Below are 25,318 nucleotides of genomic sequence, written 5' to 3'. Positions count from 1 at the left end.
TGATTTAATTTAGGGTCAAGTTCAAGGTCAGACCAAAAGTGAAAATCACTAATAACTTTATATTACCCACAATTCTTAGTGGATTGTTTTCAAACTTCACAACAATATACCAGGCCTTGTATTTGACCTTGACCATAATTGTCACTGACCAAGAAACCATGTATCATATGAAAGGGCATGGAGAGAAGTACAACAACATTTGACGTCACAATAACAGGCTGACGTCAACGTAACTTTTTAAAGTGGTCTTTTCAGTCACCTTTTACACGAGGATTTTCAGAGGAATGTTTTTGTGTATGTTAAGCCACTTAAAACTGAATCATGATGAATCATTCAAGCATAAAAAACACCTTATCAAAGGATGAACCTGTGTTGTGTCTCTATAACAGGCAACTGGGCAAAGTAGCTATTTTAAATGGTTTCTTTAGGCTCCTTGTTGCTGGAAACGTCACAAAACAGAGCTATCGGGTGAAAACTTATAACTTGGCGTGATGTACTTGTGTACGTGTGTACTTAAACATTTTGGGGAAACTGGACAGGACGAAGGACAAAAAAGTGGCAGGACTTTAAAAATAAAATAAAATACTGATCTACAGCAGGTGAACATTATCTGAAAGTTACGTCCTTAAGAAAGAGGGGGGGGGAAAGTCAGCAAAGACCTGACACGGGACCAGCTGATCCATCTACTTCTCACTGAAGCCTGCACTTCACTCCATGGCGTTGGGGGATCTCGAGTACCATGTGACTCAGGACTGTACTTAAAGTAACTCTGTGCAAATGCCCGTGATTTTATCATATAACTGGTTTCATTTGTCGAAGCACATGATCAGACGGTTGTTGGTTAACCCTGTTTATTAAATGTTTTGGGAAAAATATCAGACTCCATATTAGAAACATTAACAAGTGTACTCATACAAAATTCCCATTTACAAAAGTGAAAAGCACTTTGAGAGTTGACAATGCTTCACAGAAGGGTCGTCAAAGCCTGGTTATCTTACTGAACTTCGCGTGTGTGTTTTTAAACTGAGATTAAACAGTTCAGACCAACATTTGAAATAATTCTGCCACCGTCCACGTCAGAAATGACATTTTTCACTTTGTCCTGGAATGCATTTCAAGAGATATTTAACTCAGTTTGTACTTCTGTCCAATGACACCGTGCTAGAAATTCAGTTGGATGAGCAGAACTACTAAAAGCAGATTGGTCTTCATCAGTGAAACAGAATTTACAACCAAAGAATGTAAAAGAAAAAGTACTAAATAGATTTATTATCCATTAGTAATACATTAGAAACTGTTAATAAACACATGAACTTTACAAAATACATCTTATTCAAACATTACATTTATATACATACTCAAAGGTTTAAGGAATAATTAGCTGTTAGTGCTCGGGTGGTTTTTGTTTAGCGTTACAGATGAAAGCTATTCATCTTTTCACCCTGACACAGTTTATTGAGCCAATTCACAACACATATATATTAACTTCCGGGCACTAAGCCCGAACAGACATGTAAGGCAGGCCACCTCAAAGTAATCACGAAAGGCAGCACAGGGGTAAACTGATAAGAACAGATCCAAAGTCTCACACACAGACCATTAAACCACCCACAGCCCACAGACATTGGTCTATAAAATATACTATGGCTTAAAGCACATTTTAAAAAGCAGACTTTAAAAATACAAAGTATGAAATACGAAGACTTCCAATCTGTGTTCTCTTAGCCTGGAATGGATACCGCCTCCTAGTGTTCACCCCGTGGTTGATAGTAGAGATATTACACAATGTAATAAATGACACAAACGAGTGACAATCAAGTGCTGTGAACAGCGCAGACAAACAGTCACAATGTGGTAACAATGAGAATGCACAAAAACACAAATCTGTGATTTTTGTTTTTGTTTTTAAAAAGTGTGGTGTAAACCTTGAAAAATATTACTTCTTTACATGAATGATACCAGTGTTTAAGGCACAGTCTGTAATGTTGTGTTGCTAGGTAGATGTACTTTAAATCTGCTCCTCCATGAGACGCAACTAAAAAAAAACCTCTAAAAACAACATTTGCCTTTCATTGATAGCATTACATCCATATTTTTTTTTTTACCAGAGTTGGATCTTTCCTGGAAGGTGCAACTCTGCCATCACCCCCACAGAGAGCTAGTTTTTACCCTGCCATCTGATTAAAAAGTGCTACGACACATCTGATAACCACCATCTGATAACCACAACTGACCTTTAAGTTTCAGTACAAGATCACTTCAAGTGTTGCATTTCCTTTTCATTTTTAGTCAAAACACTTTGTTAACAAGCTGAAGTTTCAACTTCAAGAAAGGAGAGGTTTTCACAGCATTCAGATCCTGGAGTAATACTGGAACCAAACTCCATTCAAAAATCCATCGTTTTAAAAGTCTTACACACCGAACGTCCAGTGGGAACATTTGGGAAATTGTATTAATGCTTCAAAGTTCACAAAGAAAATTTTTTTTTATTTGGTTTAATTTTCTTTAACTAATGCTTTTAAAAATGCTCATTTGTTTTTATTTATTAAAGTCATATTTTGAATTTTAAGGGCATGTCGCAGCGTCCACATTTCAGCCAATTGCAGTCGTTACAGGAGCTTAGCTTTTTACTGTCGTGAACGAAATGTTTACCAAAAAACAAGAATGATGAAACAGTATTTTAGAAAGTAGGACTTAGTATTAGTTGTTTGTTTGTTTGTTTTAATTAAAAGGACCTTGAATGCTTGTCCTTATTTTCTATCATATATGCACAGTGGTACACTGGTAGAGCTTCAAACTGCTCAGTCATTTTTTTCCTTCTAGTTTTGGGTATTTATGATGTCAGTGAGAACAGACAATCCCTAACCTTCTGTTTACAAAGCGCAGCCAATCAAAAGAAAGCTGTCTTCATGAGGGGGTGGGGGAACTAAAACTGTTGCCATGAAGGTGGATGAAATGAGGGGCTGTAGCAACCTCGTTTTACTGAAAACTATTATAACAGATTTTTTTATTTTTTTGAAGAGAGTTTGGTGAGACCTTCTATCCGTAAAAGATGGAAAAAAAAGAAAAAAAAAATGGCACAGAGAACGGTCAAGCTAAAACCAAGACTTTAAGGAGACCCCGAAGAAGGCCTCAGAATTCCTCATCCTCTGAGCTGAGGTAGTTCTGCTTCTTCCTCACGTTCCAGTGTAAGCACTGGGCCAGGCTCTCGAACCAGTCATTAACCGGGTCCCGGAAGCAGATCGATGGAACGGGGAAGCAGGAAGTGGTGATGGTAATACTGGAGCAAGAATTGAAATGGGAAAAAAATAAATAAATAAATGAAAGGAGTTGTACTTTTTAAGGACTGAACAAGGAAAGAAAATGTTCATTGTTTGCAGTCTCAACAAAAGAGGTGTTGTCTTTAAACTTCCTTATAAAAAAAAAAAAAGAAGAAGAAAACAGCAGGCATTTACTGAGGAATCCTGGCAGCTCTCTTCCAATAACCAGAAAGCTGATTATGTTTTTGCTGAGTTACATAAAGGAAGAAGCTGGATCGGACTCAGGAGACACTCATGGACTCAAGCCCATTAAGGCAGGTTGATAAGGTTACATAACAAAGCCTTTAAGTGTTGAGGCAGCTGCAGGGGCGTTAAACTTATCAAGTGTGTGTCTATGTCTATATCATGGCCTCGGCATCCAGACTAACCTGTCCCCGTGGCAGATCTCTTGTCTCTTTCGTCCATCAAACGACACCCATGCTGTGTTTCTGGCGTCACATGAGAGCATTATCTGAGAGGCAACGCAGAAAAAAAATGCAGAAGTCACAGAAAGAACATGCTTCATCTTTTGTGTGTGTGGCGTTACCGCTCAGATTCAAACGAGATCTACTTGTAAGACTTGCCTGTTTCTTGTTAAAACAAATAAATAATAGCAAATGCACGTGATGAATGAGCTTTTTTTGGCAAGTTCGCCAGTACCTTGAGCTCCACCCCGGCCGGCACCACGATTGGTCTGAAGGAGAGAGAGTGCGGGCAGATGGGGGTGATCATGATGGCTGGGACGTTGGGATGGATCATGGAAGCTCCTGCTGCCACTGCGTACGCTGTGCTGCCTGTGGGTGTGGAGACTATCACACCTGAGTGGACAGAGATGCAAAAGCACATTTTCACTGAAGCCCAGGTACTTAATGCACTGAGCCATCAAAAGAGTGTTACGAAGGGCAAAGTTCAGCCTGCATCTCTGACTGACCGTCACCCCTTAGTAATTCTTGTGCAGAAGAAGAACTTTGTGCAGAAGCTTCTAGACATTTTTCTTCCTAAAATAAAAAAGCCAAACCTTTGCAGTGACTCATGGATATCCTGAACACTTAAGAGTCCCAGAGAGCAGCCATTTGGCTTTTCTACCTTTAAAACCCACCATTTCTAATTCCATTGTTTTGATTCAAATTCCATTGTTTTGATTCAAATTCCATTGTTTTGATTCAAATTCCATTGTTTTGATTCAAATTCCATTGTTTTCATTCAAATTCCATTGTTTTCATTCAAATTCCATTGTTTTCATTCAAATTCTGTTGTTTTCATTCAAATTCTGTTGTTTTCATTCAAATTCCGTTGTTTTCATTCAAATTCCATTGTTTTCATTCAAATTCCATTGTTTTCATTCAAATTCTGTTGTTTTCATTCAAATTCTGTTGTTTTCATTCAAATTCTGTTGTTTTCATTCAAATTCTGTTGTTTTGATTCAAATTCCATTGTTTTCATTCAAATTCTGTTGTTTTCATTCAAATTCTGTTGTTTTCATTCAAATTCCGTTGTTTTCATTCAAATTCCATTGTTTTCATTCAAATTCCATTGTTTTCATTCAAATTCTGTTGTTTTCATTCAAATTCTGTTGTTTTCATTCAAATTCTGTTGTTTTGATTCAAATTCCATTGTTTTCATTCAAATTCCATTGTTTTGATTCAAATTCCGTTGTTTTCATTCAAATTCCGTTGTTTTCATTCAAATTCCGTTGTTTTCATTCAAATTCCATTGTTTTCATTCAAATTCCATTGTTTTCATTCAAATTCCATTGTTTTCATTCAAATTCTGTTGTTTTCATTCAAATTCTGTTGTTTTGATTCAAATTCCATTGTTTTCATTCAAATTCCATTGTTTTCATTCAAATTCTGTTGTTTTGATTCAAATTCTGTTGTTTTGATTCAAATTCCATTGTTTTCATTCAAATTCCATTGTTTTCATTCAAATTCTGTTGTTTTCATTCAAATTCTGTTGTTTTGATTCAAATTCCATTGTTTTGATTCAAATTCCATTGTTTTCATTCAAATTCTGTTGTTTTGATTCAAATTCCATTGTTTTCATTCAAATTCTGTTGTTTTCATTCAAATTCTGTTGTTTTGATTCAAATTCCGTTGTTTTGATTCAAATTCCATTGTTTTCATTCAAATTCCATTGTTTTCATTCAAATTCCATTGTTTTCATTCAAATTCTGTTGTTTTCATTCAAATTCCGTTGTTTTCATTCAAATTCCGTTGTTTTCATTCTAATAAGCACATAGTGAAGCAAAACTGTTGTTAGCCTTATCAGCACGCAGCACTGATCTGATTTCACTGTCAGCACGCCCTGATTCTGGACGGCCTCGAAGTCTCCGCGCTCTCATGCCACTCACCATCTCCCTGCACCGTAGTAATGAGGTGTCCATCCAAGAACAGGTCTACGTTAGAGAGATAGGAGGAGGGTCCTCGGTCCACCACCACCTCATTCAGTACCTGCAGATTTGTGGGAGGGAGGAGAAAGAAAAAAAGAAAAAAAAAAACACAATTCACACATCAAACGATTTTCAATTTGCCACAACCCCCATGTCTGCTGATATGATGTCACCCACTCGCACCACATTGTTGGATTTGTGCCAGTACAAATATTTGTCAGAAGCCATTAACCTCATACGTGCGGTCAGAGCTACATTTCGCTAATGACTCAGTTTGCTCCTGCCGCTCTTTAAACAGCAGGTTAACAGCCTGCAGGCGCCTTCTTTGAAGACGGCCGAGTCAGGACGAGCAAACTGCATTAGCGAGCCGTTTTGACCTATTTTTAGCGCGGGCTGAGGCTGCGAGGGGAGCTGGACCCTGCAGTTATGTGACAAAAACTTTTATCGGAGAACCAGAAGCTCTAACCTACAGGGGACAATCGTCTGTGAATCTGCATTCTGCAGCAGGAACAGTTTGAATGTCTATGTCCCAATGCGAGGTGGACACATTACCTGATACTGCATGGCTTTGCGGCTACTTTCAATGTCCCCGTTGGTCAAAATGATCCCCTTTTCGTCCACCCTGGACTTCTTTTCCCAGTTCTCTTTGAGCACCCGCACTTTCAAGCGACTTCTTAAGACAATGGCAGCGTTACCTGCAATCAGTACAAATGCTTTAAGCTTCCTTTACGGAAAATAACACACAAAAACTTTCAGCTACGCAAAAAGAATGGAAAGATTTGTACAAGTAGGTCATACAAACATGGAGGCTGAAAGACCAGTTAGAAAACATTCATTACCTTCAATAATTTGGTTGACCTGAGACTGGTAGTTTTCAAATTTGAATGGGGTCAGAAAGCCCAGGGAACCCAGGTGGAAGGACATGACTGGTGGAACGCTCTCCTACGATGGGAGGAGACGGTTATGTTTACAGCAGCAAAAGCAAAAACGCACAGAGTGCGGCGTGGGCAACCGGCTGAATACCTGAAAGAGCGAAGATGCGTACAGCAAAGTTCCATCTCCACCGAGACAGATTATAAAGTCTACACGGTTGGAGATGTCGTCGAGATCTAAGAGATATGTAGACAACAGCTCATTTAAATCTCTTATTTTAAAAAAAGAAAAGTTATAAACACTTCATGTAACTGGATCAGAGATGACTGGTGTCCCTACCTTCTCTGAAAGTGCAGAATTTCTTTGTAACGGCCGCAAAGTTTTCATCGCCTGAAATGGCTGGGTCCTCCAGGACTTTCTTTTCCACGTAAACAATCATGCTTTTCACCTAAATGACACACGACAATCGAGAGCCTGTTATTTTTACTGGACATGCGGTATAACATTAACACTCAGCAGCTTCCCACCAACAAACGCTGCCCCCCCGCCCTTCGGTTTGTGGTTACCTCGGTGAGGAACCTGCAGAGCTCTTTGAAAGGCTGTAGCAGACTGGCATCTCGGATCTTCTTGATGACAAGGACACTTTTTGGTGGTTTGTTCCACGTCAGCCTCTGGCTGGCGGGATCCTGAATGTGCCTGAACAAAGAAACAGGTCCGAACAAAGACATCGTCACTTGGTGCAAAACGGCACCAAGCTGCATCACCGGCTTACGTAAAGGGCCTGGGACGTGAGCACCGAGATCTTAGTCAACACATCTTGTATCAGCTAACTGAAAATTCCTCTTGTTCATCGCCACCAAGGCTGCTCAGAACCTATCCAATTAGACATGTCGGCTTACTGTCTAGCTCTGCTGCCACACACTTGTGAATCTGTCTGCAGGGTTCTGACTCAACCCCATGATCATCTCGGTTATTAAAATCCTTACAAAACTGCAAAATATGCAAGAAAAAACAAACAAACATCTGATTAAAACGTTGAAGTAGAAACTAACAGGACGGATGAAACTCTCACAGGTTAAAAAGAGATAAGTCTGCTGACCTGAGTTAGTTACAGCTCTGCCATACATATTAGGAACTTAATGACTCTAGAATCAGCTGATTCTAGTTTCTGTACAAGCAGTTCCTATGCAAGAAGCTGGTTTTACAGCCCTGGAAATATATGCAATTAAAGTTACAGGAGTGAAAAGTCAGAAATTATTCAGGCTCCGTCACCAGTAGCATAACTGCACAGTCAAACAAACTCATTATTTTTTATTTATTTATTTATTTTAAAAACACACTTTCATATAAGAACTTTTTAAAATCCTTCCTTATTGATTTTAATCAAACCGCATCTACACATTTCAGTAAATCCTTTAATAAACGTTTGGATCAAACCACTAAAGCCACTTAAAATGCATGATACAATAGGAGTATTATGCACCGACCCAGCATTAGCTTTGAAACAAAATGAACATTAATTAGCTTAGCATCAGCATGACTTTTTGTGGGGTGTTGAGCCTCGTTACAGTCAGGTGGCTAAATTACCGAGAGGAATAGATTTTCACAGAACAACTTCTCCCTTATCTGTTATCAATAAAACTTCAACATTTCAATTTCAGCTGTAGAACGAGCATAGACCTCAGGAATGAAATAAAATCATGTGGCTATCCTGGTGCAAAAACTTCCAAAACTACTCATGACAAGACTTCAGCGCATTCATGGATACAGTTGGACATGCAAACACATACAAAAATGAATAATTATTAAGTAATGCATTAACCTACATGAGTATTTCTGTGAAATCAGCACTGAATGTGTGGGTGACCACAGGAATCAGACAAAGTACCAAATCATATCTGTGGTGCTGAAGTTGTTCCATCAGCCTGTAACGGTTCTTCCCTCCGTGAGTGTGTTGAGACCTTACATCTCTACATATAGTTTACAGCTTTCTGTCAACAGCAAATGCACATGACCTGCTATTTTTTTTTAATGCTAAAAATTTGGAAGTTGCAGCAACAACCACACTGACCCGCTTTTTCACTTCTTCTGAATCAATGTCACAGGAATCAACGCAATAGATTGACTCAACATCCTTAAAGCTTTAATCCTCACCCGAGGACATATTACATGCTTCTAAAACAGCTGCCACACTGTTAAAGCAACACACTCCGACTAACCCCATATGATAAAACAGTGACCAGTGTTTAAAACCCCCCCCAAAAAAACCCCCACAGCAAACACACCTACGAAACTCCCACCATAACAGATGAAAAAGCAATGACACATTCAGTTCCCCTTTCTTTAAAAAACAAAAAAACCCTAAAATGACGTAAAGACAAAATACCCCCAAACTCAAAATTAGAACAATCACAGATTACTTACAAAGGCTGTGAGGGCTGGTACATTCTTTAAAACAAGAGGACTAGTTACATGTAGTAAAACATTTCGAATGATTTGGCTCTGACTGACCTGAACACACACACACACACACACACACACGTGTCCAAACATCTAAAACTGAGCAGTGCAGGCCTGCTTTCAAACACAATCACATGAGACAAAAGCAAAACTTCATTAGCATTTGAAGCAGCGACAAGCTGTGATCCATTCATGGACAGTTTCTCCTCTGACCACCTCAAAGCATGCTCAGCCTGACCTTCCCCTTTCAATCAGTAAGCCCGGCACACGTAAACAACAACTTTAAATGTTTATTTTTGTTACCGAGCCGCAAAAATAAAGTGGAATTCTCTGTCTAAACTTAAGAAGCAGTTTAATATTACCTACACTGCAGGTCACTGGAGTGCAACTCTCTGAACATCTGTCTGGCAGCGGTGGCATGCCAGTTAATATTTCACCTATTGAACATGTTCTCTCTGTTGAGAAAGACAGAAGATGCTAGAAAGCCTTCTCACCATTTCCAGACCCTGTTCTCGCTGTGGCTCGCAGGAGCGTCCTGCAGTACACACTGGTTGAACTTCATAACTGTACACATGTAACGGAGATGCTGCTTCAGGATGACTCAGCTGGAGAACGGGGCTCTGTCGTCGTAGCCCTTTCTGACAAAACAGTTCATTCCGCTTCTAACTACTTCCTTGAAAGCTGCACATTATAGCAGCTGAATCAGTTTGCTTCCTGAAGTCCAGTCGCGAGTCAGCCACCGGCAGTCTGAGAGGCTGGAAGTGTCTCCATGCACTGAAAACAACTAACAACAACAAGCAGCAACGCCACCCCTGCTGATGGATCGTCCGTGGCTATATTTGGCCCAGCGAGGACTTAACACTAAACCTTCCTGTTGCATTCTGCTGCTGAATCAGACCTCTCACTCATCTTAAAGTTGACTTCATCGCAGACTCCACCCACTCTGCTGTACTGAACCCGCCCATTTCTGGGAAGGACCTTCCTTGTCAGACAGGTGTGATTATCTCAAACACTGAAACCACGCCGGTACAACTCGGACCTGGTACAATGCAATGAAAGGCCTCTTAGACCAATGGGCATGACAGATGACTAATGTGACCTGTCAGCTTAAGAAAGGAACCAATCAAACACATCAACAGAGCTTTTGTTAGGAAATTATGCAATTCTGGGTTATGGTATTACACCAGGATCTATTTGAACTTCCTCATGCTCTACGGTAAGCAGAGAGAGACTTAAACAATATGGACTTTATTGAGAGGATAAACATTATAGCATAAAAATCACATTTCACACATGATATAATGGGAACCTACAGTGTGACTGTAACAGGAAACACAAATAAGTCACAAACCAAATAAGAAGTTGCCTTCAGACATTAGCTGTCCTTAGTCTCCCCGCTGACATTTTCACATCAGTGTACATTTATATAATTAGAAAAAACTGAGCTGAGTCAAAGTTTATGAATAGTACCTGCTGTAAAATATTTTTGGGGCATTTCTGGGAGTCCTTTAGAAAGTGATCATCCTCAATCTTCCACTAAAACCTAACATTACAGTAAATTTCTATGAAGCAAACAAACAAAAAACCCAACTAATTTGAACTCTTCTTATTCTCTGCACGCTTAATTTAGCCTGTTTTTGCAACAGATGCCCTTCCTGACAACCCTAAATGGATTTGTGTCTCCTCCCAAAATCACAAATGTGTAAATCACTACACCTGTTCACTGGTATGCTAGTAATGCACACTCTGTTTCTTATCTCTGCTTGTGTGAACTGCTCACACTTGGTGCATCTCATTGGGCTTTACCTCAAAATAATATATTAAACATATTGTCACTACCATTGGGCCACTCTGGATAATTAAGTCGTTTTGATCACAAGGAATTAAACGTACTTGTAGATTTAATAAAAGGCCAGGTTTAATTTGGTTCAATTAAATCTCTACTTAGTGGGAAAAAATTAACATAAGTTCTGATTATGTTTTAGCACATGTAGGCATGACATAAGCACTCTGTGTGCATTCAGCGGTACTTCGGATTTGACTACAGTTGCCTCAGCTCTCGTCTTTCAAGTGGAAGTCAACAAAGCAATGAGGCACAACACAGAACAAAGGGAGTAGCATGGCTGGTCTTCAGAACAATGCACTGTGAAGTTTTCAGGGTGTATTTAGGGTGTCGGGTATCAATGTGGCCACATGTGTCTGCAGTTCCCCGAAACAAGCCGACAATGAGTGAAACAAGGTTGCATCCATCTGCTTTGAGCACTCACAGCCTCACCCTTCCACAGAGTGTGATGTAAGAGGCGAGTTTCCAGTTAGGAAGGTCTAAACTGGTGCTGCTTTACCTTTAATCACATTTCCTTCTTCCTACTGCCCTAAAGCATAGCACCTACTGGTCACAGCAGCTGAGGGTCCACAGTAGGTGCAAACATTACACTTGTAAACACTGAATATGTGAAACCAGGTTATCCTGAAAAGAACTACAGTGCAGCCTTTGGAATAAAGATAGTCTGGTTTTGCTACTTTTAACCTGTCGAGCAGCTTTAAGGGAGCTAATCTGCCTGAACAAACGCAGACACTTATGTGATTGATCGAGTCAAGAGATCAACAGTTTGAATGTCAAGACTTTCCTAACTGCAGCACGATGAGTGATCTAGGGCACAATCAAATAAGGTGACTCGTGTATATGACAGTGATGCCACAGTGACTGTAAGAAACAAGTAGTGCTGACGCCTTGAACAACATTATCAAAATATGTTGGATTGCATGCTATCTTTTATGCAGAGAAACTACTGGATTCCTGTACATGAAAGTTGAAAAGGTGATTCCTTTGCAAATTGGTGAGCATCCAAGATTTGAGGAAACTTTGGCTTTTTAAAAAAAATGTATCAACAAAAAAAAATGACCAAGAGACTGACAGCAGAAAAGATGGACGTAACCACGGCGACATCACCCAATCTGAAGCCGTGACATGATCGGTCCTGCCGCCTTCATCTTTGGTTGCAAACAACAGGATGTGACAAAAAGGGGCAGGAATGACCACAAAGCTCCTACGCTTATTCGCTAATGGTTTGTGAGTGATCACCTTTTGGCCAGTGAGTGTGTAGATAACACTATTTTGAAACATAATGACAAGGATTTACAACAAACAGACTTCCTCTCTTTTTTTTTTTCTTTTTTTTTTGTAAATTGAGTGGGACGTTAAACAAGTGACCGAGCCCATAAACTCGCTAGGAAAGCGTTATGTTTTCCCACAGACGTCTATAGGACCACAAAGGTTTTTGCAGCCACAGCTATGACCATTTTTTGACCTTCAGGTAGAATGCAGGTTTAAGACATTTACACTCTGGCTGCTTTTTTTTTTTTTTTTTTTTAAATTACGGTTTATGCTTGTGTCCATGAAACCAGCCATTACCACAGGAACATAAGAAGAAAAAAAAGAAAAGCATGCTGTTGCAAGTTGTGTTACTAAATAGTCAATTAAAATAATTTTTAATGTTTATGGAGGCTCAGAAAGACACAACGGTCAAACGGTAACAGCTTAAACATAGTGAAAGTGTCACATAGCCAAGTAATTATAAAGTTCAGCAATGTGAAAGGGACCCATAACGCTTCTCTTATTCTGGGTATTTTGCTCAACACACAGGACACAAAGAACAGTGAAGCTGTTTTCAGCCACACGAGAAGAACTGAACAGAAATCGTTGTTGATATGCTCAATCTAAACAGTTGTAAAAGTCATTATTCGAACCTTCACGTTCCCTTCTTTCTATTTGACAACGCAACACAGCGTTCTTCGATGCTACACGTTATGTTTAAAGGTAGATGCGCAGCAGGACACTCACTTATCATCCAGACACGGCAACCAAGAAATTTATGAGGCCAAACAATCAAACACTCTTAAGTAGTCAAGGCACATGACCTTAAACCTCAAATAAAGCATGGAGTGATCTGAGGTTAAAATTAAAATAAAATAAAAGAATTAAAAAAAAAGAATTTCTCAAACCTGCAGCTAGTCTGCACTTTTTGCTTTTCTAAATTTGCATTTCACAGCACACTAAACCCAGCGTGCCTCTGACAGATTTGTCAGACAGATTCAAAAAAAGGAAAGCAGATGCGCTGATGTGATCCAATGTGTGATTATCACGAAGCACCCAACAGACTCATAAACACTAATAACCAAGCTCTGTTTAGAATGAAATCACTGATGACAAATTAATAAATGCCAACACAACAATGAAGAATGATGTTAGTGTAATGCTAAAGCTCATTTTGGATTCAAGGTTCCACTTTAAGCACTGAAACCGGCTGATAAAGACTAGACGTGAAGTACCAAACGATGTGCAACATGCTGCGTTTACACTTGGAAGTTACAAAAGAGGAAATTGGCACATTTACATGGAAGACTTGTTCTCATAAACTGATTATTTTAAAGAAGTGAATGATAATGATTTTTAAGCTGTGTTAACTAGTTTTACAGCAAAATTGCACTGGAGTTCAGAAACAAGGGAGCATGTCAGTCATGACACCGACACATGCTTAACAGTATTTTTTTCTACACTTGTTTCCTCATCCTGGCGTGTCCTGCACAATGTGGACGGCTGATCAAGTTACTGATTAGTTAGTGTGCACATGGTCTTCAATCTTGTGCAGAACATTTAGCTAATCATTGTTAAAGGCGTTGGCTAAAAAATAAATAAATATATATATATTCGGCACGTTGGAGTATGTGCTGCATGTGCAGGCGTTCAACGACCTGAGCTCTGAGGAATTTACCTGCTTTTGAAAATCAGCATGAAAACAGCCTCAGAGCATCAAACTCAGCTCAGGCTTTATTCTAGATTTAAAGTAAAACCTGACTCGAAACATGGAAACCTAAAGTGACTGTGTATTAGCAGTCAGCTGTATTAGCCCTGCTTTGCTTGTGTTAAATCTGTCTTAAAGGATTAAAAACAGTTCTACTCTTTCATTTATTTATTTTTTTTAACTGAACAGAAATGCATTTCTGTTTTTTGTTTAAAAAACAAAAACAGAAAAAAAAAATGCTTTTTTTAAGTGTAGAGTAGATCTATATGGGTCATTTAAAAAAAAGAAAAGAGATCCAACAATAACTGAAATGAATGTGTACTTTATGACACTATTGTGTTGCTTTTATTATCAATACTGAGCCCACAGCACTTCCTTAGTGACAATCACTTATTTCAGATTATTTTTCTTTGTGCCTCTCCAAAAAAGGCCAGAAAAACAGACTCTGCTGCTAGCTTTAACTAGGCCTTAAAATCATCCAGATCTGAAAGGACTTGCAAAAGTTCAGATGGCACAAGTCTCACCGTGATGCTAAAAAGCTCCTTTATAGCCTTTAACGCTAATTTGACTGCAGCATTTAGACCCATTGTGCTACGAAAACTACACAAGACTGACATGCTAGATTAGTGTCAAAGTTAACTACAGGATTGCATAACTGAAGGTAAAAGAACTGGTCCAAAAGTTGACCACTCATGTCCTTATTGGCTATTGCAAATAAGGACATTAGCAACACTGCTCTTTTCTCTGCTCCAAAACCCTTTACAGGCCCAACCGGATTTCAAAGCAATGACACGATGCTTTGTTGTACAGGTGGGTTTTAGTGATGCAAAGACACACTAAACTCACTACTGTTCACTGTACAATGACTCACACTGAAACTAAAGCTTAGGAATGACTTCCAAAGGTGGACAACAATAAAAAAAATAAATTAAAAAAACTCTCCCTGTTTGACTTACATTACTGCATGTGGGTTCTGGAGCATGCATGCCTTGGGGCCGAATGTCGTCACAGGGCTCGGTCCATGAAGTGATTGAGTCCTCCTAAAAGACAGGATAAAAAAATAAAAAAAAAACATTCACATGTAAACACAGCAAGTAGTTGGGCAAGAACGCAAATGAAGACTCCAAGGCATTTTAAAATGATCTCATCTTACTCGAACTGCGCATAAGTTGACCCCACAACCTCTTCTACTGTCATCTGTTCGTTTACAGGAAACTGGAAGCTGAGCTCAAGACCAGATGATGTCACTCACCCTTTGATGCCGATGCTAGTCTCTAGAAATTCCCAAGTTACCAACTCTTTTTGTCAAAGTTTTCACCAAACAAATTACACTTTTAATTTCAGTTTTCAAGACAAAAAAAGAAGAAAAAAAAAAGGGGAAGCGAAACAAAGGCTGTTGGAGACGTCTACAAAACAGAAGCGGAAGTTCAGAATTTACAGAATTCACAAATCAGCCGATATTTGCTTATTTTGTGTCTACTTAGCTTCAACACACCACTAGAGTCTCTATTTGTGTCACTGCGTCGATCTGGAAACCTTTCATTTGATAGGTGAAAGTGTAAACTGTGGCGCTACAGCCCAGTGCTTGAAATGTTCTTTGTTCAGATTTAGACTTTTTTGGGGCGTCTGTTTGTCGTAGGTGCAGCGTTAACAGTGCATCGGTGAAATTAAGCCCGACAAGCTGTTTTATAAGCCTTACTTATCCACTTACTTACTCTGGAGCTCACAGAAATCTGCTTTCTGCGCAGTGGAAAAAATGAAAATCTTAAGCACCTGTCTGTATTAGGCTTTGTTAACGCATTGTGACTGGAGTGTGGGGTCAAAAGGTCAGCGGTGGCATTCACTGACGGCGCAAACGCAGCCTTCATGCTGAATCACTCAATCAAATCCTCTTAGCCGTCTCACTCTGCGAATGCACCATCTGCCGTTTACGCGCTCTTAAAGCTGCACTGAACGATATTTTCATACAAACATGTAAAGAAACTAACGCGCAACGCCAGAGCCGCTGCTCACACTGACAAAAGCACTGACAGTTATCACCAAGTCTGCAACTCTACAGAGTCTGTTGCTGCTCTTGTTTCGCTCACTGCTTTGGTATTTGTCAGAACGCCAAAAAACTGGAGTCCAATGGGATGATGTGGAGAAAAGGCAAATGTTTTAAAGTGACAGCAGTTCGATCAACGATAAGCAGTCGTGAGCTTGTTTTAGGGTCATTTTTCCCCTCCAGTGGAGAAAAAACAAAAAGTAATGCAACTTTAAGACTTTTACATTCACCAAATGGGCAAAGGAAAAAAGAGAAGAGAAATAAAAAGATGAAGCTCTGACACTAAAGTACAAAAACAGAGTAAAGCTGTGTGTACTTTGGATTTGTGGTGGTAGCAACCAGAGAGCATAAAAGTAAATGGCATTTAGTGACTTCAAGCAACTATGGGCAAAAAGACTGCTCAGGTCAGTCTCAGGTGAGAGACTGACGAGACTACCAATAAGACTTAAGTATATCGTTGATTGACATGTGACCAAACATAAGGGCCAGGGGGACAGAATTGGCCTGGAAGGCTTTGGAAGATGCTTTACAGCTTTTCCTACTGACAAAGACCTCCACATGACCACTCATACCACACCAAACTAGTTAAGTGTTAGATAAACAATTAAATAATAGAAAGGTTCTCTATTATAGAAATCTATTTTTTTTTATAGTGGGTCCAAAAAAAATTCTGTGAATTAACCAAACCCGAGACTTGCTGCTAAAACTGTACTTGACCTCTGACTAAATGTTTAGTTAAAGGGCAGTTTCACTGGTCCGGCCCACTTGAGATCTAAATGAGCTGTATCTGACCCACGATGTAAAATGAGTTTGACATCCTTGCATTAGACGGTCACCTAGGTTACCAGAGCCTACAACGTCCCCAAGCAACCAGCTGTGTACGTAAGCTTTACTTCCGCGTAACTTCTCGAGCAATCTGAGAAAGTATCAATATTTCAGTCCAGCACTGGATCACAGTGCAGGTGGAGTCACAACATTTTTTTAAAACTACTCCAACAGAAGATATTGTATTGCGTTGTATTAGTAAAATAATACACAGATATCAAACTGTGATCCGCTTATCGTAAGCTCTGGTCTTATTGTAAGCTTTTAACTAAACTCACGTTAGTTACTTTTCAGCCAAGGAGGTCCACTTCACTTTTTGCTTTGCTACAATGAAAAGGGTCCTTTCCCAATTAGGATAAATTCCTCCTAAATCTTAATGCTTCTGAAAAAAAAACCTTGCAACATGAACAGTTAGCAAACCAAAGAGGTGAAGTCAGATACCCACACAAATCCATTTCACAAAAGTCTCAGCTGCTGCAACTGTGATTGTGTCTCAACATTTTCCAATCTGCTTACAAGGTGGTAGCGCAGTAATGCAATCAGGTTAACCGATTGCATTACTGGACTATAGTCATGGCAACATGGACCATTTTAAAAATAAGAAAAAAACATCTGGATGTTTCAGGCTGAACACTTGGCATCGTTACATGTAGCGGGCCTCTTCGTGGCTGTTTGTATCTGTGTATGTGTGTGACAGAGTTACTGCAAATTTAGTGAGAAGTAATGAATTAATATCTTGACCTTTATAGCAACGCTCTGTATGAAAGTGAGCTGACCAACTGGACAACAACTTAAAGCATATTGTAAATCCAGCAAGCCCTGGTTTGTTTGCTTAAAGGTTAGTCTGCACCAGGGTCACGTCTCTGATAAGCAGGAGGTTTTGACCAGTGAATCAGCAATTTTTCACTCACACTCACACGACCATAACCCTAAGGAAAGATAAAAACGAGGGGTTGAAGTTATAAGTAATACTGTTCTTCTGACTTTGCACTTTAAACATGGCTCATTACCACCTTAAAAAAAAAAGATAAAATCAAGTTTCATGTGTGGACAACTGCTTTACCTGTATTCAAAGGAGGTGCTGGCTGAGGAAGTGCTCAAGCTGCGGACTTTTCTGTTTCTTCGAGTCAGGTTGCGGGCAGGCACCTCCCCTCCATCACAGGTGGAGCAGGAGTATGGGGCAGATTCCACTCGCACGTCCTTTCCGCCCTCCATCTCACACAGCCAGGCTGGAGGTAAACTGACATGACACAGCAATCTTTCATGAGTAGAGCGATCAGGTGTCATGCAAAGTGTGACACCTGATCTGTATCTGTATAATATACAGGATATAAACTGCGACAAAGGAATGAAAACTAAGTGACAATAAATGCTGGGCGATGACGCACAACTGTGTGAGGCTGGTCGAAGATGATTTTCAAAGCCTTTTGTTCAAGTTATTTTGAATGTGGGAAAAATACAACAGTATGTATGTTTCTCACAATCGGCTCAGAATCAAAAGAAATGTGCCAATTTATGTATTCATCCCCACTGACACCCAAAGAAAATGATCACACAAAAGAGCTGCTGAAATAACATTTAATCGCAGCCTTAACAGATACAGGGACTATAGCATAAGAACTTAAAAATAGACTATAGCTAGTAATATTTACCTAGTGAAAGAGCTGGCAAAGTTGCACACATAAAATATATTTGTTCTTCAATTGCTAAATGCCAATTTTTTTAATTTGCGCCCTCTCCCCTCAATCACACTCCTCCCATGAGGTGCATCAACAGCAATGAGTTTGTCCTGATCTGCTCACTCTGTTCATTAACACCCTAGCAAACCATTAATCAGCTCAGCTGGCAGAAACAACCCCGGCTCAGTGTATTGGCTGCATGCGCCAAACTTCATGTAATAAAACCAGCTTTTGTACTGATGGTCCAAAAGAGGCAAAAACTTACAGAACATCATTCCAACTATTATATACATAAAGAAAACACGAGCGAGTCTACAGCTCGGGTCACATAAAATCTACTGACGCGCTCAAATATTTCTATTCATTTTATTTTATTTTATTTTACTTCTATCGATCTTACAGATTACATCTCCCAGTAACCGGCGTTCACCAAATTACATAAGGGTTAATATGCACTCTTTTCTAAGTCGATATTAAATTGAAATAAAAGTTTTTGTCCAAACAGTAAAAACTTCAAGTTAAGCCAAAATTAAGCTTCAACTAAATTATATTGGCTAAAGTTTTTTCCTTACCGTCAGCCAGCTAGAGAAAAAGATGCAACCTAGCTTACACAGGTTAATGTTTATTTTGCGCTTAACAGCCTCGTCTTTGCTCTCTTTGTGATTTATCACTTTTCTAACGGTCGAACTGTCCCGTGTGGTCTACAACAGGACCTCCACCGACTTGCCTGACTATATAAACGGATGAATGGTGGCGACCACAGATATATCACCGGTTAGGCAACTGAGCTAGTTCCCAAGCTAAGCTAGCAGTTAGCCGTCCTGATCACAGAGCGTCACATCATCCAGCTGCACGGCTACCTATTTACTCACAACGTCACGGGAGACGACGCAAATCTGGCGCGCGGCAAAATCCCGCAGGATCAGAACTTCACCATTATTATTCGCTTTGATAATAATATAGTTACACCATCTCACTACTCAGGAATCAACAATCGCCTCGCAACTTCCTCATACTGACCAGCCAATCACGGGCTCCCTCTGCGCCGACGTCATATTGGACTACCACTCCAGGCTACAGCACCACAGGTTATATATACAGCATTCAGATTATATCACAGGACCAAACTACATTGTAGGTAAAAAATTATACGGCAAAGACATAAAGTTATAGCTGCTGCATGAATTATGGGATTATTTTGGATTAATGATTCCACTATAGCCTCCAGGTTTAAATTTCTATCACCCCTCTTAATGATTAAACCGCAAAATAACCTTTATTCCGCTTTATTCTGTTTCTTTCCATTAAACAGTACTGTGCGGGAAAAAAAATCCCTCATTTCTTTTATATTTTCCTTACAAGGGACTAGACTCTCCTTGTCATTTTTGAAAATGGTCTTTAGCAATGGTTCTGGTCTTTCATGGTTTTTCTTTGGGCATTGCTTTTTTACTCATTTTCCAGTCCGAGTACCTCACCATTTTGACAGATGCTGATTTTTTGTTTTGTTTTTTAGCCATTTAACATTCATATAGTCATTCAGCAATAAAAAAAGCTACCTTACTTGAGGGATGTACCAGGTGATTCTCAATTAGCTATTATATGAAAAGTTAACATGCAGCATGGTGTGCATGGTGTCTTTAAAAGAACATAGGAAAGTGGACAAGTGGGAGAGAAATGATAATCCTTCAGCAAATGAACAGTGTCTAAAAGTTGTGTCTTTAACAAATAGAAAAATCCAATCTGGCAAAGGAGAAATGGTCTCGGTGGAAGGGTGGCTGTTAAGAATCCATTATTAAGGAAGTGAAACTGGGAGAAAAGACTTGATACAGAACAGAACAAAAGCCAGCCAACATCCAAACCAAAGCTTTGAATGTGCGTCAAGAATCCCATAGAATTCAGCCTATTCCTGAAGATTACTTAAAGAAATTACAAAAACGTATAATATTGACTTTCAAGCTCATTAGAATTGTACAAACTCCGGTTTTGCCTTATTTCCGTGTATGTTTGAAACATGTTTCAAAAATCGCTGCACCCATTTCCCATTTTCTTAGAAAAATATGAAGAAATGAGGTGTGGCTCAAGACTTTTGCACAAAAACAAAAAATAAAGAATACTGTGGCAATTGTTACACACTTCAGTGTGCTTCAGTCAATCAGTACAACTTTACAGAGGTGGGAAATAACGGAGTACAAATACTAGAATTCACATTACTTTACCTAACTTTATGTTACTTAGGTTTAACATGTTTGAGGGAAGTTTTTATTTCCATCAAACATCATTGAGCCTAAATGGAGGGAACAATAACACAGAAAAGACAATGCTGTTGGTGTAGCCATCACCGGAGCTTATCACATATGCAGAGATAAAATACAAAAAACAACAACATATTATTTATGCATCATTCACAGCACTATACTTACCAGTGGCTAAAGTGGAGCCTGTGTTGTACTTCAGGATCTAGTTCGCACTACAGAGACACATGCTGCAGCAGGTCATTTCAAATGCAACATTTCTAACAGCTGGACAGATATCAGCACACACACAAGCCGTTTGTATGCAGTTTGACTCACGGTGTGTTGCCAGCTAAAGGTTCAGCTGCTGCATTTCCCAGGGAGCGAAAAGAAAGAAGCAAAGAAACCTCAGAGATGGAGAAAGATAAGAAAGACAGGATGGGAGGCAGAAGAAACGTTCGATTTAAAGGTAAGAACTGCTCAGTGACACCAGATTTAAAGATCATCATTTTAATCACATATTGGGTCCGTATATGATGGTAAGTTATGGTGTATAGCCTACTGTGTGTTATTCGAAGACTGAGCAGCTTAGTGCATATAAAGAGGTTGGCTCGCTGTACTGTGGTGAATTTAAAGTAAAGCACTGCTTTGGACTTAACACCACAGTGACTGTAGTGTTCATGGTCAGAGATTACATCAAGGGTACATCAAGTGTAGCAGAGATGAATTTAGATGTAAGCGATTAAGCTTCGATTCATTTACTGAATCTTTATACCAACTGTGTGCTGTGTAGTAAAAAGACAGTATAAACAGTATACCATGGAAATCAGCCAAGACAGCTTGTGAAACATTTGCTTTAATTCAGCTGTGTAAATCCACAAAGAGCAGTAAACCTCAGCAGCAACACACTTCAGCTGATCACAGCCTGTACACAAAGAAAATGCTGGAGATTACAACAGAAATTATTGTGGGGTGTGATTTTTTCCCCCCACCCTGAGCCACTACTTCCGATTTTAGATCCCCCCCTCCTCCCACGACTCTAGTAACAGGAAATACAGCGAATTTGAAAAAACAAAGCTCTTAAAAAAAGTGATTTTACCCAAGAGGCTGAATCAGTACATTTTGATGTAGTGGTTTTTTTATCTTTATTTTTGCCACTTGTTTATCAAGTTCTACATGTCATCAGAAAGACCAGACTTGGTAATTTCTTTGGAGTTGTTACAGATGTGCTGACCATCTAGAAGGAAAGCTACTTGCTCATGGTCATGCATTCTCTGCCACATCCACACAAAATAATCTGTATTTGTATTTCAGATGTCTGCCCAGTAGAGGGCAGTAAACATCAAGGATTATTACCAAAGCATGTACATCATTAGAAAGGACTCTGATCATCCATCGGTGAAGCAGGGATCAGCAAGTGTGAGAATATACCGAGTAAGCAATATGCAAACTGCTAACACTGAGGGAAATGCTCTTTAGCAAGGCACGCCAGTTAAGATCGGCGTGTATAATTACGCTGATGTTTTCAGCAAGCGTGGACACGTATGCTGCTGTTACTCAAGCTGGGAAGTCAGTCTGCAATTTCATTTTTAGTCTTCACACTCAGAGTGGCACTACAAGAAGGTGCCTTTACACTCATTGTAAGTGCTGATGAACAAAAAGAGTTAAGTGAGTGCGTTAATGACTGTACAGAAGAGGCAGGCTGATTCAACAGTGGATAAGAAATTGTTTATTGACTTGAACATAATTACAAGGAAACCAAACAGTCTGCAACATTCTAGCTTCAGTGGGAAATGCTCTAAGTGAATCACACTCAACACAGTAGGTCATCTCAAACTGCTTTTTATTACATCTTAAATAACAGTACATTTTAATATAGTTTCTATCTTGCATCCAGCTTTCGGTTGTACACTGACTGACTTTAAAATTAAATACAAAAGGTGAAAAGGGAACAGTGGGGGTGCAGAGCTCTACAGTTATTTGATAGAGAAAGAGAGAAAAAGGAAAGGGAATTTAATTAATTTGTAATATTTTTTTTATTTTGTTTTATTTTTTGCCAACTCCAGGCCTAACGCACAATTACAGCACATTTTTTTTGTACAGAATGTCGCAGAGAAAAAAAACAGAATGGAAAAAATGTCACTACTGCTAAAGAAAGAGCGTTTGTTTACAAGAAGGGAACAACAGAAACTTCTGCCATTCAGATGCTGCAAGATTTTTTTTTCCCGTTTTTTTTTTTATTAAAGGACAGAAAAAACCTGTTATAAAATGTTTTCCTTTGTAAATGGAATTTCGTTTGCTACAGAAGGAATGAAAATTTTATTTTGTTCCATTGGAGATTGTGTATGTTTACGTGAATGAATGTACGTATGCATGTGTGTACAATTTAAACACTTACATTACTTTAATTTTTGTGGAATCCCTCCCAAGTATGGACCAAGTAACCGTTAATGTCGCAGGGTTTGCTTCTCGAGTGCATAGCTTTGACATTTTAGTTGAATCGTGTATGCACGGAGTAGCCAAAAACAAAGAGGAAAAAAAAAAAGGAAAAAAGGAAAAAGAAAAATATAAATACCATCGTATTGATATATTCAACAGGTTATTTTCTCAAAGAAAAACATCAAAAGGACTTAATTTCATATGCACCTTTTAAGCAATTCTACAGCATGCGATTCTAAGAGATAACCCACCCATGGCAGACAACCAAAAAAAATTTTTTTTCGTTTTTAACTTAAAAAGTTTCAATATCATTATTTTCAAACATTGATTTATACAACATGTCATTCACAGAGTAGTAACTGCATTTCCAAGCACGGAATGGGCACCTCTGTTAAAAGAGAAAACGTCCGGATTGCAACCGGGCTAAAGTGGAGGTACTCTCTACCTGACCAAATCACATCACCGGTCCCAACCACGGGCAACAGAAACCAGGGGAAAAACAAAGGATAAGGAGGGGAGGGCATGAACAGAAAACAAACCAAAACAAAACGAGGGGCAGGGTGGATTATGATCTGATGGGTTAATCTTTATTCTACATTGTTGCCAGACAAAAAGGTGTAAGAATGGTTAAAATGTTTGGGTTTCTTTTTTTGTTGTTGTTGTTGTTTTCCGTTTTAAAAACGAGCATTCGTCATCATAAACAGCATGTGCTTGGTTAATTAACTTTTTTTCCTTTAGACAGTATATATGCAAAGTTTAATTTTTGTGCAAACAGATTTGTGGACTACACTGGGGTGTGGTGTGGGACAAACAAACAAACAAACAAAAAAAAAAAAACCCAAACAAAAGACAGTAAAAGTATTACGGGGCTAAATATACAGAAGGGCCAGAAGTGGCTTTGAGGACTCCCTGTTGAAGCTGAATTCTCTCGCTTTGTTCTCCGGTGGGATAAAGCTGGATTTAAAATGACGCGATCTGGAGATTCTTTTATTTTTCCCAACTTAAAAACATTCTCTAAAAATGTGTAAAGACTAGGAAATAAAAGCTTTGATCCTCATTTTAAACATTAACTGACAGTTCACTGATCTACCTCTTCAACTAAACAGAAAAACAAAACAAAGAAACAAAAATAAACATGGTCAAAAAGCTATCAAAAGTTAGATCACTGCCATGTAATAACCTTCACTCAGACCTGTGCATAATGAGGACGCAGGACACATTTCGCTTGGTGATGGTGGTGGTGGCAGCGGTGGTAGGGTTTTTGTATTTTCAGTTATAACAATACCAGACCATGGTCGTAGGAGGAATGCACAATTTTCCCCTCAGTTCCACTCTGAAAGCACTAAATTCCCCAAGCTTTTTTTTTTTCCTTTCTTTTTTTGTAGCTTAATGAGTGACAGACAATTGTGCTCTTTTAAATGAGAAGGAGACAGAGAGAGAGAGAGAGAGAATTTTTGCCCTTGATAGTTTTTTGGAGGGGGTGTTTGGAGTCAGTATCATGGTGTGTTTTCGAAAAGATTGGATATGCAATAAAATTGAACATCGTGATGTTGGAATGGTCTTCCACTCAACTTTGGAGTCCGGATGCCATCTGGAAAAAACAAACATTTTATCGTTATTATTCTGCAAAGTTACTGACTGTGCACAAAACTAAAATCATTTAAGCCGGTGCCTGCAGTTTCAATCTAAACCCCCAGATGGCAGGAAAGATGAACTCTGAGGCGCTGGTGCTAACACCTACCTTCAGACTCTAGTTCCAGATCTTGAGGAAGCTGTCCCAGGACCCTGTTGCCACTGCCATGCCATCGTCAGTCACACCCAAGCAGCTCACCCGGTTATCATGACCGGCCAGGACACCTGCCAAGACAGCAGAGGATGAGACAAGGCACCAAACCTGCTCTGTCTGACGGGTACTGCAGGCTAACATAGACTCGAGAATAAAGATGCAGGTTTGGAAACTGATTACATGATGAAAAGGTGAAAGAGGGCAAGATGAAACTTGTTTTAAACCATAAAGTGCAGAGTAGGCTATAAACCAGTTAGTAAAGGCTGATGCTGACCCAATATACTGATAATCAATACTCCATACACCAGTGGATCGATATATTTAAAAAAAGAAAAATTGTCTGCTAAGATGTTGGCTCACTCAATAGATCCCACTATGCAGTCAATAGATCAAGTATGCAGTCAATAGATCAAGTATGCAGTCAATAGATCAAGTATTCATGCCTCCATGGGGGCTCTTCACTACTCGAACAGGGGATGATTCTCCTCTCT

At 39.3% G+C, this 25,318-nt stretch overlaps 2 protein-coding genes across 8 annotated transcripts in view; both read right to left on the bottom strand.

The window, feature by feature from the left end:
• Nucleotides 1-834: 834 nt before the first annotated feature.
• Nucleotides 835-19,504, bottom strand: nadka (NAD kinase a). 5 transcript variants are annotated; one of them, XM_004570943.3, is made up of 12 exons: nucleotides 19,392-19,504; nucleotides 17,756-17,932; nucleotides 14,780-14,863; nucleotides 7,128-7,257; nucleotides 6,901-7,009; nucleotides 6,712-6,797; nucleotides 6,528-6,630; nucleotides 6,241-6,383; nucleotides 5,650-5,749; nucleotides 3,960-4,117; nucleotides 3,689-3,771; nucleotides 835-3,280 (listed from the first exon to the last, which is right to left on the bottom strand). In XM_004570943.3, the coding sequence occupies exons 1-12, from the start codon at nucleotides 19,424-19,426 to the stop codon at nucleotides 3,133-3,135; spliced, it is 1,356 nt and encodes a 451-aa protein (XP_004571000.1). In that variant the 5' UTR covers nucleotides 19,427-19,504; the 3' UTR covers nucleotides 835-3,132. The 5 variants fall into 5 exon arrangements, with proteins under 5 accessions (XP_004571000.1, XP_012780052.1, XP_012780053.1 ...); XM_012924598.3 differs by lacking the exon at nucleotides 19,392-19,504 and adding an exon at nucleotides 19,244-19,381; XM_012924599.4 differs by lacking the exon at nucleotides 19,392-19,504 and adding an exon at nucleotides 18,944-19,214.
• Nucleotides 19,505-22,428: 2,924 nt separating this feature from the next.
• gnb1a (guanine nucleotide binding protein (G protein), beta polypeptide 1a) overlaps nucleotides 22,429-25,318 on the bottom strand; it is a 31,557-nt gene continuing 28,667 nt past the window's right edge. For all 3 annotated transcript variants that reach the window (XM_004570940.4, XM_004570941.3, XM_004570942.5), the window contains exons 10-11: nucleotides 24,783-24,898; nucleotides 22,429-24,632 (exon numbers count right to left, since the gene is read on the bottom strand). In XM_004570940.4, coding sequence (XP_004570997.1) covers nucleotides 24,792-24,898 — 107 coding nt within the window. In that variant the 3' untranslated portion in view covers nucleotides 22,429-24,632; nucleotides 24,783-24,791. The remainder of the gene's footprint in view (nucleotides 24,633-24,782; nucleotides 24,899-25,318) is intronic.

This window comes from Maylandia zebra, linkage group LG20 (assembly GCF_041146795.1).
Source record: "Maylandia zebra isolate NMK-2024a linkage group LG20, Mzebra_GT3a, whole genome shotgun sequence".
NCBI classification, from domain to species: Eukaryota; Metazoa; Chordata; class Actinopteri; order Cichliformes; family Cichlidae; genus Maylandia; species Maylandia zebra.
Note: the sequence above shows the minus strand (reverse complement) of the source record. Positions and strands in the feature narration are given on the sequence as shown.